Source organism: Monodon monoceros, unplaced genomic scaffold, assembly GCF_005190385.1.
Source record: "Monodon monoceros isolate NGI ecotype Baffin Bay Population unplaced genomic scaffold, NGI_Narwhal_1 Super_Scaffold_3, whole genome shotgun sequence".
Lineage (NCBI taxonomy): Eukaryota > Metazoa > Chordata > Mammalia > Artiodactyla > Monodontidae > Monodon > Monodon monoceros.
The window spans coordinates 23,521,134-23,541,557 of NW_021703780.1; the positions used below are offsets into that span (position 1 = coordinate 23,521,134).

The 20,424-nt window shown below is 50.3% G+C and overlaps 2 protein-coding genes across 14 annotated transcripts in view; one reads left to right on the top strand and one right to left on the bottom strand.

Moving 5' to 3' along the window:
* Positions 1 to 733: 733 nt before the first annotated feature.
* ABCF1 (ATP binding cassette subfamily F member 1) lies at positions 734 to 20,181 on the top strand. 9 transcript variants are annotated; one of them, XR_003796857.1, is made up of 26 exons: positions 734 to 848; positions 4,481 to 4,527; positions 4,727 to 4,825; positions 4,986 to 5,112; positions 5,252 to 5,484; positions 6,113 to 6,187; positions 6,269 to 6,382; positions 7,328 to 7,432; positions 7,692 to 7,814; positions 8,193 to 8,293; positions 8,391 to 8,476; positions 8,790 to 8,929; positions 9,015 to 9,163; positions 9,459 to 9,542; positions 9,744 to 9,868; positions 10,059 to 10,171; positions 10,262 to 10,433; positions 10,536 to 10,610; positions 10,694 to 10,764; positions 11,988 to 12,020; positions 12,105 to 12,273; positions 12,471 to 12,535; positions 12,630 to 12,702; positions 12,848 to 13,355; positions 18,025 to 18,172; positions 19,376 to 20,181. XR_003796857.1 is itself a non-coding variant. In XM_029244506.1 (25 exons), exons 1-25 carry the CDS (start codon positions 776 to 778, stop codon positions 13,012 to 13,014), a joined length of 2,535 nt encoding a protein of 844 aa, XP_029100339.1. In that variant the 5' UTR covers positions 734 to 775; the 3' UTR covers positions 13,015 to 14,156. The 9 variants fall into 9 exon arrangements, 5 of the variants coding, with proteins under 5 accessions (XP_029100339.1, XP_029100338.1, XP_029100337.1 ...); XR_003796859.1 differs by lacking the exon at positions 19,376 to 20,181 and having other exon boundaries at positions 12,848 to 13,095; positions 13,189 to 13,355; positions 18,025 to 18,246; XR_003796856.1 differs by lacking the exon at positions 19,376 to 20,181 and having other exon boundaries at positions 18,025 to 18,246.
* Positions 19,999 to 20,424, bottom strand: part of PPP1R10 (protein phosphatase 1 regulatory subunit 10) — a 35,606-nt gene continuing 35,180 nt past the window's right edge. For all 5 annotated transcript variants that reach the window (XM_029244496.1, XM_029244497.1, XM_029244495.1 and 2 more), the window contains one exon: positions 19,999 to 20,221. In XM_029244496.1, coding sequence (XP_029100329.1) covers positions 20,112 to 20,221 — 110 coding nt within the window. In that variant the 3' untranslated portion in view covers positions 19,999 to 20,111. The remainder of the gene's footprint in view (positions 20,222 to 20,424) is intronic.

The window sequence follows — 20,424 nt, forward strand, 5'->3', positions numbered from 1 at the left end:
CACCGAAACAACGACCCAACACAGCCAAAAGTAAAAACAAATTTATTTAAAAAAAAAGTCAGGAAGTTCCAATGAATCCAAGAGTCACACACACAAAAAAAGAAGTACCCAAATATTGATTGTGGTGGTGATTTAACCGGTGTGTACATGTCAAAACTTATCAAAGTGTACACTTTGCAGTTTATTGGCTGTCTATTGTATACGAAGCTTATGGTAACTCAATTACACCTCAGAAAAGCTGTTACCAAAAAAGAAAAAAAAAAAAAGGTGAACTGAAGCTCCACCGCACCGTGATTTCTGTTTGTTAGGCTAGAGTTCCTCCTCGTTTACACCTCTACACCTCGGGATTTTGTGACACATCTCAACACTTGACCGACAAGGCCTCTTCCTGAGTCGGTGGACTGCGCCCTTCTGCTCCTAACCAGACGTCACGGGGCTGGTACAAGGTAGCATTCAGTTTCTTAAAAAAAGAAAAGAGAAAACATGACTTTATTCTTTCATACTAGTCGGAAATTATTATGTTCAGTCCTTAGTCACGCGGCGTCGCGGAGTCACTGCGTTGGGGCTCCCCAACCGTCATAAACTTGCTGTCGCGACCCGAGTAGGCGGACCCCCGCCGCAAACACTCCCCGGAGATGATGGCGCGGCGCTCGTGGGCCATCCGGGGGCGGGGTCGACAGCGCAGGCGTAGAGAGCCCGCCTCGTTCCGGGCCCCAAGCTGCCGGAACCGGAAGTAGCGCCCGGCGCAGCCAAGATTGCCGTAACTGCCACCGCGATGCCGAAGGGGCCCAAGCAGCAGCCGCCGGAGCCCGAGTGGATCGGGGACGGAGAGACCACGAGCCCCACAGGTGAGGCTGGTAGGCAGGGAGGGAAGGAGATAGGAAAGAGAAGAAGAGAGAGAAGTGTGTGCGTGTCTTAGGAGAGAGTCACGGGGCGCGAGACTGACCGGGCCGCGCGAGGGCTACTGCGCATGCGTTCAGTGGGGCCGGGAAGAGTTTGCCCTGGCAGGAGGGCTTTTGGGGTGCCGGCGAAAGAAGAGGTGCCGGGGTGTCACGCAGGAACTTCAGTAAGACTGGGAAAGAGACGAGGAAGAGCTTATGGTACCGAGGGAGAGATGGGGAGAACTGAGAAAGTCCTGTTTTCTTCTCATTTGGACATCTTCCCTACCACACGGTATTCCATATCCGGCACTTACATATTGATATAAGTTGTGCCTCGACCTCCTCTCTCTCTCGCGCGCGCGCACACAAATACATACACATTCTCACACTCACCCGTGGAAACCATCATCCCACCTGCTTCTTAAGAAAGGGTGACTCCTTGCGCTCTTTCGTAAGACACCTTTCTGACTCAGTTGGAGCAAGAGCATAGACACTGGGTGTTGGAATGGAGGATTAAGGTTTACTTAAAAGCAGCGGATGTTTATGGAGCACCTGTTTTTAATTATGCAGTGTGAATGCTGTGCTTTGGGGAGGGGAGAAAAAAATACAAAGACATCCTACCAGGCTTGAAGGTACTTCAAGAGGGAGATAAAAATGGATACAAATAATTATAGTAGGTATACAGTGACTAATTTTACAGGCATTTATTGGATGCCTACTTTGTACCTGGTGCTGTGCAGAAGAACTGGAGGTGTAGGGATGAAAGATAAGCCTTGCCTATCGAGAAGGGGCAAGCCTAGTGGAGGGGACAGAGCATTAATCAGACAGAGGCTGACAGAGTGTGATGAATGTGTTGAGAATGCTATGGGACTAGAAAAGAGAGGGGCAACATCTATCAGATAGGGCGGGAGTGTCAGCAAAGCCTCCCAGGAATATGTGATAGCCGAGTTCGTTCTTGAAGGATCAGTGTGAGTTAGCAAGGGGAAGAACATCCTAAGCAAGCAGAGGGTGCAGTTAGTGCAGAGGTAGAGGTGTCGTTGAGCCTGGCTGGTTCCCAGTATTGTGTGACTAGTGTGATGGGGTTGGAAAGACGTGCGGGAGACAGATAATGAAAGGTGTTATACACTACTCCAAGGAACTTAGTCCTAAAAACATTAAGAAGGAGGACCCATTGAAGTGCATAAGGAATGGTTGGAGGGAGAGAGACCATTTAGGAGGCTCTGGTAATGATCCAGGCGAGAAGTGGTAAGAGAGTAAGCCAGGGCATTGACTGGAACTGGGAACCAGCTAAATCAAGGGAGAAGAATTAAGGCTGACACTCACTTGAATACTGCAGCGGTTAGTAGGCTATTTATTGAAAGCAGTAGTGGGCTGTAGAGTGGGGAGCGGGAAGAGGTAAGGTCAGCTTTTGAATGCTGAGTTGGAGATTTCTGGGGAATTTTAAGAGGAGGTGGCAAGGAGAGAGTTTGTTCGGTGGCTGTGGAGAGAGCGCTGGACTAGGAGTAAAGACACAGGTGAGTGTAGTTGTACGGGGCATCCCCTAGAGAGTGTATGCAGATTGAAGCGAAAAGACGTAGAAGGTGGGAACCCAAAAGAACCTCAACAATTAAGGGAAGTAAGGTGGAGAAGGAGGCTGAGGAGATGAGACCGAGAAAGGAGAGCAGCCAGAGAAACTAGAGGCAGACCAGCAGCAGCAGGATCCCTGACGCTAAGTAACAACAGGAAAGGAGAATTAAAAGGATGAGGAGGTAGGTAGCATGGAATGTTGCCAAGTAATCACGCAAAATAAGGACTACAAAGAAACCTTTTCGGGTTGAACAACTAAGGGGACAGTGACAGCTTTAAGAAAAGTAGTATTCATTAGAAGATGACAGCTGAATCAGGTTGCAGTATATTCAAAAAGGAACGGGAGATGAGGAGGCGGAGCTAGCGTGGACTGCACTCAGACTCAATGAAGACAGGATAGAAACAGTAATTGGGGGAGGAGATTGTAAGGTTACGGAAAGTGCTTTACTTGGCTTTGAAATTAGGAGTCACTTCAGTGATGTACTTACTAAGGGGAGGAGCCATTAGAGGGGGAGATGTGGAGGATACAGCATAGCTTTAGCCACACTTAGCCTTTTCCTGTTCCTTGCTGATAATACTTTCTCACGCTTGAACCTGTGCACAGGCTTCTCTCCCTAGGGTCAGGAGGTGTGGTTGTGTTAGTCCTTGGAGATACTTAGTGTCTAAGTCACTCTCAGTGTTGTCAGGGTGAGCTGATCATGTCATTCCTTCTCGTGTACTGCAGTGGGTTCTCCTTCTTAATGGCTTTAGGGTTAGACTCCGTGGAATAGCTTATAAAACCTTTCATTATCTTCTGCACATCTTTTCAGCTCCATCACGCTAGTCACCCAATATGGGGATCAGATTTTGAAATGTGTTCAGGATGGAGGTCACAGATGAAGCAAAGACAGGCATAAGCGTGCCTGGGAGTTAACCAAGGAGCGGGGAGAAGCCAGTGTCCAGAACACGGGTATGGTTAGGGAAACAGAGATAGCAGACAAGATAGGATGCACCCTTTTAGTCTGTGAGGTCCTAAGTTATAGCGATTGTCCTTTATTATCTCCAGTTTTTGACACTGTAGATGCTCAGTATCTGAGTAAATGATTACTATGGACTAGGTGGAAATCTGGTGTGAGAATACTCAATGTGGTAGATAGCAGAAAGCCTTTGTTTTGGGGTTTTTTGGGGAAAAAAACCCCAAGCGATTGCAGGAGTGCTTTTGGGTAGAATTGGGTAGTAGTGGGTGGATGGGATGGTTGGGAGACGAATGTGATAGTGGACAGGCCTGGGCGTGGAGGGAAGTCACGAGGCTGCTGGCTGCCTCCCAGTCTGATGTGGGAGGGAGTTAGACCTAGTCCCCTGCCTTCAGGGTAGTGGGGATGGACAGAAAGGAGAAGCTGGAATTTGTTCAGTCAGTAAACTTTTATCGACTTCCCACTTTGCTTCCTGGGAACACGAGCTAAGTAGTCTCAGGTCGCTCTCTAGGATGAAGGACTGATGCCCAATCAAGTACAATCACGGCTAGTGACTTGTGCTAGAAGTGCTAGTGGAGCAGGTGCGGCATAGACCCAGGTTCTTGTTGACTTACTAGATGGCTGTTTCCGTGGCCTGTAGGTTCCAAAAATGACATATCCCCAACTGAATTCATATTTTTGTTCTACCTTTCTCCCGCACGGGTGGTAGGGGTGGGGAGAGGGGTCCTTCTCTTCCAGTATATCCTGCGTTAATGGTACCACTAGCCCAGCTAATTTTGCCAGCTAAAAACATTGCAGTCATCTCTGAATACTCTTACTTCTCACCTCTGCCATCACCCTGTGGATTCTCCTTCTCTGCTTCCCACTGCTACCCTAGACCAGCCACCATTGTCTGTCTTGTGGCCAGTGTCTTGTGTCTGTGGCCAATGTCTTGTGTCTGTCTTGTGCCAATGTCTAGGGAGCGGTAGTTGAGCTAGAAAAACAGTAAATAGGGTGGGGACCACTGAGAGCTTGGCAGGAGAGATCAGAGTGCTTTGGAATTTGCAAATCATCGTTCACAATGTCTGCTTAACCTTCTAGACAAAGTGGTGAAGAAAGGGAAGAAGGACAGGAAGACCAAAAAGACGGTGAGGAGAGAGGACTGTGGGTGTTTCTGAGCAGAAGGTGGCCCTTTGAAGGCGGTGGGGGCCCAAGGGAGGGGAAGAGGTCTTGTCAGGAGAGGGAGCAAGGTGGGATGGAGTGGAAGGTCCCTGGGCTCGTGTGTGGTGGTGAAGGGCTTGGTTGGTTTCTGAGCCATGTTTACCTAGATCTTAACTCCCGTTATAGTTCTTCGAAGAGCTGGCAGTAGAAGACAGACAAGCTGGGGAAGAAAAGAAAGTGCTCAAGGAGAAGGAGCAGCAACAGCAGCAGCAGCAGCAGCAGCAGGTACAGGTGTCAGGGGACCCACCACTACATGGAGGCATCCATGGGTCCGCCAGCCCCTCTGCAGCCCACACTGGTTCACTCAGCTGACGGGGAGCGCTCTCGGGAGCAGAGATACATCAGCGGCCTGGGCTTCATTCTCTCACTGTTTGGCTTTCAGCAGCAAAAAAAGAAGCGAGATGCTCGAAAAAGCCGTCGGAAAAAGGATGTGGATGATGACGGAGAGGAGAAGGAGCTCATGGAGCGTCTTAAGAAGCTCTCAGTGCCGGCCATTGATGAGGAGGATGAGGGTAAATGTCCCGAGGGGAAATGGGTACCTGGAACCCTTTAGTCATGAAGAGTCAGGAGCTGCATTCCTTGCTTGTGGAGTTGGATTAGATTAAGGAGCAGGACATTGTAATTTCTCACCTTCTCCCCTTGTCATTTCAGTACCTGCCCCAGTACCCCGAGGAGGGAAGAAAACCAAGGTAAGCCATCTGTGTGGTAGACAGAGACCCCAGGGGTGCAGCCTTGACCATCCCGCTGACTTCTCTGGCCCTTTCATTCTCCAGGGTGGTAATGTTTTTGCAGCCCTGATTCAGGATCAGAGTGAGGAAGAAGAGGAAGAGGAAGAAAAACATCCTCCTAAGCCAGCCAAGCCAGAGAAAAATCGGATCAATAAGGTGATAGTGGTGGCTCTGCCAGTCACTCCCACCCCGTGTAGCACCTCTGGCCACAGTGTGGTAATTTCCCGGCTTCTTTTCTTGCTTTTCAGCTAGCCCTTCTAGGCCAGTCTTGCTTACACTGTCAGAGTCAGCTTTTTAAAATACTCTTCATCACTCGGAAATTTACAGTGATCCTGTTGCTTTCAAACTCCAAATATAAAACAAAGGCCTTTGGGTCTTTGCCCTTCCACTTGGACCCCTCTGCAGGGTTACTTGGGACTTCTCCATGTATACCTTTCAGATTAGCCTGATCACATCTTGGCATCCAGCTTGACTGTGTGTTGAAACCTTTGTTCTTTATGCCTTCTCTTCCCTCTTCCTAGAACACCTTCACTAAGCCCACATCCATTACCTCGTCTCGAGATGTGTCCTCTTGAGGAAGCCCTCCAGTGCTAGGGCCATCTCACCCACGTGGCTCACTTGCCTGTGTCACAGTCCCTTAGCTGGAGACTAGGGTTTTGCTGGGTCTCATTTTCTCCTTGGCAGACTTAGTATAGTTAACTGCTACTCCTAGATCCCCTAGAAACACTCGTTAAGCTACAACATAGCAAATTAATTTGTGTGTGTCTGTATGTGTCTTCTCCAGGCTGTATCTCAGGAACAACAGCCAGGGCTCAAGGGCAAAAAGGGAAAGGAGGAGAAGTCAAAGGGGAAGGCCAAGGTGAGGGAGTATAGGCAGGAGGAGGGGCTGGGTCTCAGGAATTAGAGCATTTCATCAAACTTGCTGTCTTTTCCCTGGTAGCCTCAAAATAAATTTGCTGCTCTGGACAATGACGAGGAGGAGAATGAAGAGGAAATAACAAAAGAAGAGGAACCACCCAAGCAAGGGAAGGAGAAGGCCAAGAAGGCAGAGCAGGTTTGTATTTTGGTGTTGGGGGAAGGTGGGCTGAGGGACTAGGACTCTGTGGCCCTTGGGCAGGGGGCAGGATCTGGGGGTGCTCTTACTCTCCAGAGCAGGAGTTGGCAAACTTTTTTTTTTTTTTTTGTCCCTGCCATGTGGCTTGCGGGATATTAGTTCCCCAATGAAGGATTGAACCCGGGCCCATGGCACTGAAACTGTGGAGTCCTAACCACTGGACCACCAGGGAAGTCCCAGGCAAGCTTCTGTAAAGGGACACATAATAAATATTTTTGGCTTTGCAGGCCATATACAATCTTTGATGCATATTCTTCTTTTTTTCTATTTTTGGAAAAATTCCTTGAAAGTGTAAAAACCGTTCTTAGCTCAGGGGCCATCATTGGCAACTCCTGACCCAGAGAGGAAATGCTGCGGGCGTTAGCCTCAGTCAGTCTGAGCTCTGGCTCTTGCCACCACTCACTGTGTGACCTTGAGTACATTTTTCCATCTCCTTGGGTCTCAGTTTCCTCATCTGTGTGATCTAGTGATCTCTGAGCTCCCTTGTACTGTTAGCACTTGCTAGTTCTGATTTTACTGGATTTCTCAGTGACTGTATGCTAGGGCTTCTAGACCTTTCCCCTGCATGTTAATGTGTAGGCCACTGATACATGAGAAAAAGAACCTCATATAACTCTCAATTACACAGTATTGGCAGTTACATAGTTACAGGTACACATACATTATTACGTTTCATACATAAATACTCATACCATTTCTGGTGGCAAAAATGGATATAGGGCTGCAAGGAGAGCAGGGCGGGTATGAGAATGGGAGCGGATCCACCAGTGTATTTCAGGACCCTGGTGGAGAGAGACAGAGCTGACTGTGGAACTGGGGGTACGTGATGTGAATTCTGAGTTCTAGAAGGGGTCCCTTGTTTTTACTATGCCCTGGTTCTCACAGGGCTCAGAGGAAGAAGGAGAGGAGGAGGAGGAGGAAGGGGAGTCCAAGGCTGATGGTCCCTTTGCTCACCTTAGCAAGAAGGAGAAGAAGAAGCTGAAGAAACAGGTAAAACCTTGGGTTCTTGGTGGTCAAAGGTGGGAGAACCTGATTTTTTTTTTTTTTTCCTTAACGCTTCAAGTAGGGGACATGTGAATTAGGGGACAAGAAGGAGCGCTTTGGGTGCTCTGTCAAGTAGAACAGTTGGAGTAAGGAAATAACTGCTCTCTGTGAGCCTTGTCTCGGTGTCTGGTGATGTGGGGCTGTATTGTGGTGATGGGAAAGTGGCAGGCAATAGCCTCAAATGTGATTTTTCCTTCCTTCTCAGATGGAGTATGAGCGCCAGGTGGCTTCATTAAAAGCAGCCAGTGCTGCTGAAAATGACTTCTCCGTGTCGCAAGCAGAGGTGTCTTCCCGCCAGGCCATGTTAGAAAACGCATCTGACATCAAGGTAAGGTCTGAGGGGGCCCCTCTACCAGCTTACCCAGGGACATGCCACTTCTCACCTTCCCCTGAGTGGCCACGGCAGCCGAGGAAGTGGGTATGAATGGGAAGTCCATTGGGAAGAAAGCTTGGAGCCGTTCTCTACACGTTGAGTTCTGCCAACTTGAGTGAGAAGATAGAAGAGCCAGCATAAGGGTCCACCCTTGGAGGGAAGCAAGGCGGGACAGGCTGGCCGAGCTTACGATTTGGAGACTCCGATTAGAGGCAGTGGTTGGGGAAGGGGCCGGTGTGGTGAGAAGAGGGGGCTTCCCTGCAGAGAGAAAGCTGCAGCTGCTATCTGGAAGGGAGAGTTCTCATGTGCTTGCTCCTTCCCTGACACCTGCAGCTGGAGAAGTTCAGCATCTCCGCCCACGGCAAGGAGCTGTTTGTCAACGCAGACCTGTACATTGTCGCCAGCCGCCGCTATGGGCTGGTGGGACCCAATGGGTGAGGAGAGGAGGGGCTGGAGCTGTGAGAGGGGCGGGGCTGGAAGGAGAAGAGACTTCTCTGAGGCAGCCTGGTCCTAAAAGCTCTCATCCCCCAGCAAGGGCAAGACCACTCTCCTCAAGCACATCGCCAACCGAGCCCTGAGCATCCCTCCCAACATCGACGTGCTGCTTTGTGAACAGGGTGAGGCCGCTGGTGGGAGAGGGGCTTGATGGGGAGGTGAAACCGAGGGGCCTGAGGGGGGCCGCCACTGGGGTACAGGAGCCAACCAAGAATAGAAGAAACCGTGGTTGTAGAGCTGGAAGAGTTATGTGGGGAAACTGGGGACTGGGAAATGGTGCTAAAGAAGGGGGAGAAGAGATGAGAGACTGGAGAGTATTTTATTTGGAACAAGTACAAAGAGCTGGGCAGGGTCAGGCAAACCAGAAACAGCTATAGGGAAGAGGGAATAGGAGGCTTGGCCCTTGGGGCACCCTGACTTCTCCCCTGCCCCCAGAGGTGGTAGCCGATGAGACGCCGGCCGTGCAGGCTGTTCTCCGAGCCGACACCAAGCGCTTGAAGCTGTTGGAAGAGGAGCGGCAACTTCAGGGACAGCTGGAGCAGGGTGATGACGCGGCTGCCGAGAGGCTCGAGAAGGTAGAGGAGATGGCGCAGGGGACACGGGCTAAGACTGGGGGCTCCTGGGACCTCGCAGCATGTGTCCTCTTCTCCCTCCTCCCAGGTGTATGAGGAATTGCGGGCTACCGGGGCGGCAGCTGCAGAGGCCAAAGCCCGCCGGATCCTGGCCGGTCTGGGCTTTGACCCTGAGATGCAGAATCGACCCACACAGAAGTTCTCGGGGGGCTGGCGCATGCGCGTCTCCCTCGCTAGGTGGGCCCCCCCTCACCACCCTCCTTTCCAGCACCGTCCACCAGGGCTCTTTCCCTTCTCCCCGTTCTTCCAAAGCCGTCTTCTCCCTCCCTTACTGTCTGCCTTGCCAGACTCAGGGTCTTTTCTCCCTACCTGGGGGTGTATTCTGTCTGCGTCTCCTGCCTGGGAACTGTCTAAGGAGAGGTTGGGAAGGAGTGTTCGTGGTCTCAGGCTCCACTTACCAGAGGCTTCTCTGGGTCCTCTGAGCAAGGGTCTTCTTCCCCCTGACTCTGCTTTCTGCTGCCCTGCCCTCTAGGGCGCTATTCATGGAGCCCACGCTGCTGATGTTGGATGAGCCCACCAACCACCTGGACCTCAATGCTGTCATCTGGCTCAATAAGTGAGTAGCCCTTGATTACAGCCTTTGCATCGTTGGTTCGCATTCTGCCCTCGTTTCCTCCAGCTGGTCTCCACTCTGTCCTTGACACCTCTCACTCCAGCCCCCGCTCTTTCACTCCCTGCCCCCATGCTCTGTCTGCTTCCCCTGACTCCACCCTAACCTGGCCTTTGTGACATTTCCACGCTCTTCTCTAAAACCCAGCTACCTCCAAGGCTGGCGAAAGACGCTGCTCATCGTCTCCCATGACCAGGGCTTCCTGGATGACGTCTGTACCGATATCATCCATCTTGATGCCCAGCGGCTCCATTACTACAGGGGCAATTACAGTAAGGAGGATCGTTTGCGGGCAAGGAAAGGGGTGGTTCCTGGAGAAAGGCCTGGGAGGGAGGGCCTGTAGGGTTGTGGTGATAATTCTGAGTCTTTCAGAATTCTAGACAACGACGCCTGCCCCCATCCTCCCCCGTCCTGCTGGGGAGAGGGACAACCATCGATGCCCATTCCCCTCTCTTGCCCCAGTGACCTTCAAGAAGATGTACCAGCAGAAACAGAAGGAACTGCTGAAGCAGTATGAGAAGCAGGAGAAAAAGCTGAAGGAGTTAAAGGCGGGCGGCAAGTCCACCAAGCAGGCAGTGAGCACCTGGGTCTTCCTGGGAGGACTCGGGCCCTGCCTGCCTTTTGAGGCCTTCTGTAAAGGGTGCAGGTGTCTCCTTCTTCCCCAGGAAAAGCAAACAAAGGAAGCCCTGACTCGAAAGCAGCAGAAGTGCCGGAGGAAAAACCAGGATGAGGAGTCACAGGAGGCCCCCGAGCTCCTGAAGCGGCCCAGGGAGTACACTGTGCGCTTCACGTTCCCTGACCCGCCGCCGCTCAGCCCTCCGGTGCTGGGCCTGCACGGTGAGCGGCCGCGGCCATGCCTTCCCTCCACACCAGGACATTCAGGGCACCCTTGGGGGACTCTGAAGAGAAAGTAAAGTGCTTCTTTTCCTGGCCTCTCAGGTGTGACGTTTGGCTATGAGGGGCAGAAACCACTCTTTAAGAATCTGGATTTTGGCATTGACATGGACTCAAGGAGTGAGTTGGCAGGGGAGGCTCAGGAGCCCCGGGGAGAGTTTCTGGGGACCTCGCCTCTTTGACCTTTGTCTTCCTTCTGGCAGTCTGCATCGTGGGCCCTAACGGTGTGGGGAAGAGCACCCTGCTGCTGCTGCTGACAGGCAAGCTGACGCCGGTGAGTCCGGGAGCCAGGAAGGGGGGACGGCGACGAGCGAGCAGAAGCGTGAGCACACGGCTCTTCCCCAGAGGCTGCAGTTGGGGGCCCCTCTGTGCCGTGGAGAGTTAAATACAGAACTTGTCATGGATGGTGCGCTTCCTTGAGAGGTGCTGTAGAGGAGGACGGTTTAGATCAGGCGGGGAGAAGAGGCAGAAGTGGGGCCAGGCTAGGGGCATGCCTCCCCACCCCCCATGTGTTTCGGTTATGCAAGAAATACATGCCCATAGTAGAGTGGTTAGAAATTGCACAAGCCAGGGAATTCCATGGTGGTCCAGTGGTTAGGACTCAAGAGCTTTCATTGCTATGGACCCGGGTTCAGTCTCTGGTCCGTGAACTAAGATCCCTCAAGCTGCACGGCACAGCTGGAAAAAGAAAGAAAAGAAGTTTCGTAAGCCAGAGCAAAATCCAGAGGTGACCAGTATTAATTTCGATGGATTGCTTTCTCCCTTGTTTTTCCTTTACAAGCGTGCATATAACTTTTTTTAACAAAGTGGCCTATCGTGTGAATTGTTCTGTGGCCAGCTTTTTCCAGATAATGTACATCAAGTGTTTTTCCGTGCCAGTAATCCTATGTGTGCGTTCACTTCGTATGGATCTACCGTAGTGTATTTGATGTCAGTCGTTTAGATTTTTCACTAAAGGACAAACCTGTAGTAAATAGTCTTATTATACCTGTTCATGAATTTAGTTTTCCTTAGGATAAATTCCCTGGAATTGCTTTGGGGACTTTTGTGGCGTTATGTAGTGCTTAGGTGGGTTGTAGCCATCTGTCTGCCCTCCAAGAAAGTGTTGAGAGGGCCCGTTGCCTCACACCCACAGAGAGTAGATCTTCAGAAAGGTGTTGTAGATCCTCACACAAACTGTCTCTTAATCCCCATCTGAGGTGGAACCCTGAAAACATCTTGCTGGAAGGCGGGGGTGGGGACGGGGGTCCTTTACTTGTGGTCAGTCTGCTCCTGGTTCTGAATCTCTGCTTTCTGTCTCCCCCTCCTTCATTCTCCTCTTGCTTCTGATTTCCTGGGCCTGCCTTGGTCACGTTCAGGAGACGCCCGTGTTCCCTTTCTCATGCTGGCTTGTTCCAGCCCGGTTCTGGTGTTTAGCTCCCCTTCAGAAAAGTTGGGGTGTGGAGCTGCAGCTCCTTTCCCCTTCCCCTTAGCTCCCCCCTTGATTTTTCCTTGCAGACTCGTGGGGAAATGAGGAAGAACCACCGGCTGGTAAGTGGCTTTGGGAATCAGGGAGTAAGAGGCTGACAGAGGAAGTATGACTTTGACCGACCACCTCCCTCTTCTCTCGGGCAGAAAATTGGCTTCTTCAACCAGCAGTATGCAGAGCAGCTGCGCATGGAGGAGACGCCCACCGAGTACTTGCAGCGGGGCTTCAACCTGCCCTACCAGGATGCCCGCAAGTGCCTGGGCCGCTTTGGCCTGGAGAGTCACGCCCACACCATCCAGATCTGCAAACTCTCTGGTACCAGGGGCCAGGGCAGGTGTCCCCGTCCTTAGCCTTCATACCTGCAGACTGTCCCTAGAGGCAGGAGGAAAGAGGAACTGGGACTTGGGGGACCTCACCGCGTGCGCACACGCACGCACACACACATTCAGGGTTTACCTGCAGAAATGTCAGGTGGTGAAAGGTGTGGTGGATCTCCTTTCCCTTTGCTACAGGTGGGCAGAAAGCCCGAGTTGTGTTTGCAGAGCTGTCCTGTCGGGAGCCCGATGTCCTCATCTTGGTGAGTGAGCTGGACTGCAGGGCTGGGGCAAGGGTGACAGAAGGGAAAGGTAAGAGCCGTAACTCTCAGTCACGGGATGCCTCCTCCCCCCTAGGACGAGCCCACCAATAACCTGGACATAGAGTCTATCGACGCTCTTGGGGAGGCCATCAACGAATACAAGGGCGGTGAGTCAGCTCAGGGCGCGCCCTCCTCCTCCCCGCCTTGGGGACCGGGCTGTGGTGTCTTTCGGCTGGGCGCCCTCCTCTCAGGTTCTGATCCCCCTCTTCCTCCTTCCTCTCTGCCCTCCATTCTCGCCATCTTTCTTCAAAGCTGTGATCGTTGTCAGCCATGATGCCCGACTTATCACAGAAACCAGCTGCCAGCTGTGGGTGGTGGAGGAGCAGAGTGTTAGCCAGATCGACGGCGACTTCGAAGACTACAAGCGGGAGGTGTTGGAGGCCCTGGGGGAAGTCATGGTCAGCCGGCCCCGAGAATGAGCTTTCCTTCCTGGACATCCCCTCGTCTCCTCTCCACTCGGAAGTCTGCTCTGGTCTGCAACTGGCGTACTAGCTACTCGGGTACATGAAGGCGGAGTGTGGTCTTGATGTGACCAGGATACCGCTTCGATTGCTTCCTCTTCTCTGAAAGACTTGTCTGATTGCTCTCTTCAGATAACTGAGCTGGCCTTGTTCTTGAAATCCCTGTGTACAAGCAGAGGTGACCTTTGTTATGGGGTTCCATCCAGCCAAGCTCATGTGGCCAGTTGTCTGAGACTCTGTCCTCAGAAGCCTGCGTCTGGTCCGCCTCAAAGCTTCAGGCCCAGCTGCTGCCCTGTTCTGTGAGTGGTGCTGCTTTTTTCTGGTGGATTTAATGCTGACCTAACTGATACAAACAGCTGGTGCAGCTCAGAGCTGGAGGAGAGTTCTGAGGCCTGCGCTGTCATCCAGGATTTGGTGCCTGCAGTCTCTAGTCTGGTTGGGGACTTGGGGGCAGGAAAGGAATGCTGCTGAACTCGAATCACCCTTTACAAGGGGAAGAAATAAAGGAAAGGAGTTGCGCCGCCCTGTCACTGTTTGGAGATTTCGTGGGAGCTGGAACTGTTCTTACTCTTGATTTGCTTTGTTCAGTTTACTAGCAGCAGTTAGTATCCTCTCTTCCCCACCAGTACAGGTGGGTCTAACTTGCAGTCTTACCGCACTTTAGGTGGTGCTCACTGTTTGAGGAGCCTCCCTCCCTTCCCACAGCCCTTCCGACAAGGACAAAGGAAAGTGGGTCATCCCTTCCAACTAGGACACTCGGGTTTCTCACTATCCAAGCTCCGCCCTGGTATCAGGGACCAGAGACCTGATCCTCCCAAAAGTTACTAAATCAGCCAACATGTACAGCACCGTGCAGTATGCAAGAAGGGAAGAGACAAGGTCTGCCTTCATGAATAGTCTAGATAGAGAAGACTTAGAAAGTAAGACTTGAGTGTATAGCGTGATACAATTAATTGCCAAATGTGTGGTGCTGTAGGTTCTAAGTTGCCTTGAGCTCATAGAAGAGAAAGATTATCTAGAACTTGATTATTTGGCGGGATCACTTGAGAGTGGACTTTGAAAAAGTAAGGATTTTTTTTTTTTAATTATTTCTTTATTGTTGGCTGTGTTGGGTCTTTGTTGCTGCACGCAGGCTTTCACTAGTTGCAGCGAGTGGGGCTACTCTTCGTTGTGGTGTGGCAGCTTCTCATTGCAGTGGCTTGTCTTGTTGTGGAGCACGGGCTCTAGGTGTGCAGGCTTCAGTAGTTGTGGCACATGGGCTCAGTAGTTGTGGCTCATGGGCTCTAGAGCACAGGCTCAGTAGTTGTAGCACACGGGCTTAGGTGCTCCACAGCATGTGGGATCTTCCCGGACCAGGGCTTGAATTGGTGTCCCCTGCATTGGCAGGTAGATTCTTAACAACTGCACCACTAGGGAAGTCCCAGGATTTTAGTAGTGAGGAACAGGGAGCCATTTTTGGAACATAGGAAAAGAGCAGGTCTAAGGCAGATCTAAAGAAGAAAGAACTATTTGAGAGTTAATGAGAGAACATGACTGGTGTGGCCACTTTTCTTATTAGAGTTAGATTGGAGAGATGGGTTTGGAAAGTAAAACCCAAGTGGCAAGTGGTTGGTTGGTGGTGATTTCAGGTAGTGATGGGCAAGGTGGACTTTAGAGACTTATGGGATGGGCCCCAGAACTTTCGCTGTGGGGATGAGCTAATAAATCCTGAATTAGGATACGAGAGAGAGGGATACAAGGCAAGGACAGATGGAAAGAGCCAGGTGTGGGAGTTGGAGAGAGGATGGTCAGATGTGTGCAGTTCCGGGGAAAATATGAAGAACCATTTAAGATTTACTAAGTTGGGATGTCTTAATTTGGGGAAGTTATTTTCTGGCCAAATAATACTGGACCTCAATTACGAGTTTTACGCTAAAAGTGAAGGTTTGGTGTGAAGGTGATTGAAGAGGCGCCGTTGGGTACATCTCCAAGTTAGATCTAAAGGAACACCCCTTATGGAATTTGAGGGAAAAGCGTCAGGGTCTTGTGCCAAGCAAGATGTTACGTGTGAAAGTATTCTCCACAATTCCACAAAGCAGGTGTGCCGTAGAACAGTGGGAGCAGGCTTCAAGCCCACTACGAGTGGGGTGACCTTACTTAGCCTCTTGGTACCTGTTTCCTCATTTGTAACATGAAGGTGATAAAAAGCCCCTACCTCACAAGGTTATTAAGGGATTAAGTAATTATTTGTGAAGGGCTTTAATTTTTTTTTTTTTACTTTTGTTACATGTATTTCATGTACACTCTACACTTTGCACTTAAATTTTTCAGTTCAGTAGTCTAGATGAGATGTTACACAAAATAGTTGAGAATGTTGTTTATAAAATGAACACCAACATTTTGCATTTTAAGTGTTTGATCGCTGATTTCACTACAAATACTTCAGATGCTCCAAAATAACTTCCATCCATGGGCACAAGTTTTCTTTCTTTCCTCAATATATATACTGTAATAATGCACTTTAAATATGGGCAAAAGAATTACACTTCTTCAAAAAGAGCAGCACAGAAACGGAGCTCGAAAGGAAAAAGTTACACGCTTACACAGGACCACGGTATGTGGGTAACCCAAAGCCTGGAAATGGAACTTGGTTAACGATTAAATATTTTTATTTATGACAGCCTTTGTCACCGACAAATCATGCACTAATATGGTTCATAATGAGCACCGTAGAAGTGTTATAAAAAATTACTTACTCTTCTCCACACCTTCCTAATGAGGAAACAGACTCAGAGACGCTGACGTACCCATGGTCACCCAGCCTGGAAAGGAGAGTTCTTGGGATGGGGGCCCTGGTTTTCTGATGCCAGTGCCCTGGGCGTCCTCCCTTATCTGTAGAATATGGACAGGATGACCAAAGGATGAGTCCTTGAGGGGCATGAGAGCCAAGGCAGGAGTGTGTTTTAGGAACATGTGAGAGACGTTTTAGGGAAGTCTGTCAGCACTACAGTGGGAAAGATGAAAGTCAGGAAGGAGCCCTGTGGCCATACACAACTCAGAGGAGGCCTGGGAATGTGAGAAGTTGCCCTTGTGCTGCCGGTGCTGGTGCAGCAGCTGAGACGCTTGAACTGGTGGTTGCTCTAGGGCAGTGGTTCTCAGCGTGTCCTAGACCAGCGGCAGCGGCATCACCTGGAGTTTGTTAGAAGTGCAAAGGTAGGAACTCAGTGGTGCCTTTGGAGCGTGTCACAGGAAACATGGTGTTAGGAGAGAAAGGGTAGGGGTCACCTTTAGCTTGAGTGATTAGGGAAGACTTCTCAGAGGAAGTGACATTAATTAAAACCAAGGCCTGTAGGTGGAGAAGGAACCAACTAGATGGGTGAGAAAGAGCCTTCAGCAAGGCACCAGAATGTGCAGAGGCTCAGAAGCTGGAAAGAGCTTGACTTGGTCAGGACCATGGCTTGAGTTTAGAGCTTGAGCAGCGGCCAGGACACGTGGGGTCTTATAAACGTTGATAGGGAGTTGGGATATGGTTCTAGGAGTAATAGAAGGCAGTGTGTACGCAGGAGTGTGAATTGACCTGGTTTTCATTTTCACAAAATTGCTCTGGGTGCTGGGTGAAGAGTGGTGGGTGGGAGTGGGACAGGAAGAGGAGATGCCAGGAGAGGCGAGCAGGAGGAGATATCCTCCTTCCTCTAAGAAAGGAAAGGAGATAATGTAGACTCATATTTTCAGGTGAAGAGAAGGGGAAATGGTGCTCACGTAGGATGGGGCTCACTTTCTCAGGAGATTTGGTGCCAGAGAAGGGAGAGGAGTTAGGAGTTGCCAGGCAGCAGTGAATGTTGAGTCAGTGCTAGTAATTTGTACTGGGCCAAGATGGTAGGATTTTGTGGGTTTTCAACATTATACTTACTGCCTGGGAGCAGGAATGGGAGAAATAGAATAATGGTGATTCAGAATTGGAGACTGCACTGGTGTGCTTGGGGAAGGGTTGACAGAAAAGTCAAAAGTTAATAGGTTATTTAGGGGTGGGGGTGGAAATGGAATAAGAAAGGAAGAACAGACCAACTGAAGCAGTCGGGAGAGGTGTGCCTGCAAGGCTTGGTGAAGAAACAGAAATGGGTCAGTGGGTACAGTGAAATGGATGAGATGCTCAAACTGTCTCCCTGCCCCCAAAAAAAAGAAAATCTAAGTAACAGGTAATTTGGATTTTCATGGAGAATTTGAAAAAAAATGGCTGAACTCATTTTTAAATTAAAATAGAAAAAATTAAGCTCTCTGTAAAGGTTCTTGTGGCCTGTTGCAGGAGGTGGAGGGAAGAAGGTGAGAAGCAGCAGTAGATGGAACCAGAAAGAAAGAAACACAAGTTAAAGAATTTTTTTTTTTTTAATTATTTTTGGCTGCGTTGGGTCTTCGTTGCTGCGCCGGGCTTTCTCTAGTTGCGGCGAGCGGGGGCTACTCTTTGTTGCAGTGTGCAGGCTTCTCATTGTGGTGGCTTCTCACTGCAGAGCCCAGGCTCTAGTCGCACAGGCTCAGTAGTTGTGGCTCGCGGACTCTAGAGCGCAGGCTCCATAGTTGTGGTGCACGGGCTTAGTTGCTCCGCGACATGTGGGATCCTCCCAGACCAGGGCTCGAACCCGTGTCCCCTGCATTGGCAGGCGGATTCTTAACCACTGCGCCACCAGGGAAGCCCAAGTTAAAGAATTTTAAACTTTTTTTCACTTGAGTTGTGTACTTCATTGGTATTTCACCTCTTAGGTTGGCCCTTAGATTACATCTTTTCAGGACCTCTCCGAGTGTGAAGAGCAACAGTAGGCTAACTGAACACCCTCTTTCCAGAGAAGGGGCAAAAGGGAAGATAAAATTAGCACCGCTGGCCTAAGTGTAGGTGGGGCCTGTGAGGTTTAGGAAGTTGCTCCCCTCTTGTGGCCAATCCTGGAAACAACAGCCAAGAAACGTGTTCTAGGGCCCTGTCTTTTCATTGTTTTCCAGATCAGCAGTCAGCAACACCTGGGAACTTGTTAGATATGCAAAATCTCGGAATTCGTCCCAGACCTGCTGAATCAGAAAATTTGCTGAACCCCACCCCCAATCTCTTTTAAAAGCCCTTCAGATGATTCTGAGGAACGCTGCAACTTTGGTAACCACCATTCTCAACCTATACCCCAATATCCCTACCTCCCTTTCCCTCTTCCCCCAAAATGTAATCTCCTAATTTCTGATTACAAGAATAGCAGAGCTTCCTATTTAAGGTTAATCCTCTCCCTCCATGTTCTGGACTCTAAAACCTCCTGTCTCCCCAGGAATCTTTCTTTTTTTTAAATATACTTTTTTTGGCCATGCCACACAGTTTGCAGGATCTTAGTTCCCCAACTAAGGATCAAATCCAGGCCCCAGCAGTGAAAGTGCTGAGTCCTAACCACTGGATCACCAGGGAATTCCCACCCCTGGGAATCTTGTTCCATCAACTAGGTCAATACCTGTCCTTAAGGTCTAAAAATTATCTTGATCCTACATCTTCTAGCAGCAGGCCTATTTCTCTCTACCCTGCAGAGCCCCTTTTTTGGGGGACAAGCAGGATCCACCTATTTTTCCTTCCTTCCCCAGAAACTGCTCTTGGATTTTTCCTTTTTCAGCCACTCTTCCCTACTCCTCCCTTCTGCCTACCCTCACGTAAGTCCCTTCCCTAAGCTACTCCACAGGGCTGTAAGGATCAGCTAGAATGGATGTGCCTGCAGCTCAGGTGATCTGTGAGCGCTGCCTTCCCGAGCTGTGGCGTTCTGTATTCAAAGTACTCCTTCACCAGTATTTCACTTAACACCAACAAAGGGTTGAAAGCCACATTCCACAAAGGTTTGTATTAATGAACTTTCAACAACAGCTGATAATGGCTTTTTTCTTTTTAAACAGTCCAGGAACACCAGGGGTTAAATACTTCTCTTTCCACTGTTTATTATTAATGTACAAAATATACAAAACCAAAAGAAAAAAGAAAATACTCATCCTCAAATCCATTGTGGCTCTAACCCAAGACCCTGCACAAAACCCAACCAATCCACTGTTTTCATAGAAAACAACTGATGCTGAGACAGGTGAAGGAGAGGGCTGGGAGAGGGCAGGTCATCTCATCGAATCCACCCAGGAAGGCACCTGGTGGGGATTCAGAGGTGGCTGACTGACAGGGCAAGGGAGGGAGCTGGAGGCCTCACACCCACAAGGTTCCAGGTGGGGGCCAGGAGCACGCTAACTCCCAGAGGCAGTGCGTGTAGTGTGACTGGCATGCCCAGCACGCCGGGCTTCAGTTGATGAAAAGCTGGTCTCACTGAAGTGTTTTAATTTCCAGAATGAGCTGCAGGCAAGGGTGGACCACCACCAATGGCCTCACCTATGCCAGCTAAAACTTTTCACCGGATGCCGATGTGGATTTGCCATCATTGAACCTAGCAGACCCATGATGCAAACTTGGGTGTTCACGGAAGATTGCAACGTCTTACTTGAGAAAGGACTCAATGTAAAGCCTGTGTCGGGAGGAGTGGGGATGATGTGTTCCAGAACTCAAATCCAGCCTGATTTAGTCCTCTCAGTGCAGTGGGATACACAATACCCCTTTTACCATCTCCCCACCCCACGAGGAAGCATGAACTTGGCTGGGATGATTTCATAAGTGCAGCTGATCCCGTGTCAGAGTTCTGTGTGCATGTGGAGGACCCACAAGAGGAGAGTAGAGGTGTTCTCCAGGATAACCAGCTTTAGGTTCTCAGGCATAAAGGGTAATACTGGAGAGGCGCTTGGCATAAAGGGCAAATCTCCTCAAAAAGTGAAGCCAACTCGGTCTCCTCTTCAGCAGTCCAGGGTACAGAATGTGTCCAGTCTCTCTCCTCCCCAGACTGGAGGAAAATATGTACATCAATGCGCACCAGTGATCCGAAAACCCCCAGGAACCCAGGCAGGTGGGCACTGAGGGGGCCGGCTCCTCATCAGCTGGGGAAAGGGGACAATGGGCCTCACGGAAGCCATAAAAGGGTGGAAGGAGCAAGGCTGCAGTCCACAGGGGTGTGGGCGGGGTGGGCAGGTGGTCCCTAGGGCAGGGGGGGCCCATTGACACCCGGGTGGTAGAAGGCACAGTTGTTCTCATAGCGGCAGTTACCCTTCATCATGAAATGTCGACAAACAGGGCGATTTGACATGTCTGTGGGAATGATGGTGGAATAGTTAGATAGGAAATGGCCAAGAGGTCAATGCCACCCTCATCCCACCCGTCCAAGGCATCCTGAGAACTGTCTTTCAGAGAGACCTAGTCTTGGGGACCTGGGGGAAGGGCTAAAGGAAGGAACTGCCATGCATGCTGGGAACGGGGTGACCTCACGTTCTGCCTGGCAGACCCGGGGTAGT

Coding starts and splice junctions, on each gene's coding strand:
- ABCF1 (XM_029244504.1), top strand. CDS start 776: ATGCCGAAGGGGCCCAAGCAGCAGCCGCCGGAGCCCGAGTGGATCGGG. Junction 5,485..6,112: donor AGAAAAATCGGATCAATAAG/GTGATAGTGGTG, acceptor TGTCTTCTCCAG/GCTGTATCTCAGGAACAACA. Junction 8,930..9,014: donor CTGCCGAGAGGCTCGAGAAG/GTAGAGGAGATG, acceptor CCCTCCTCCCAG/GTGTATGAGGAATTGCGGGC.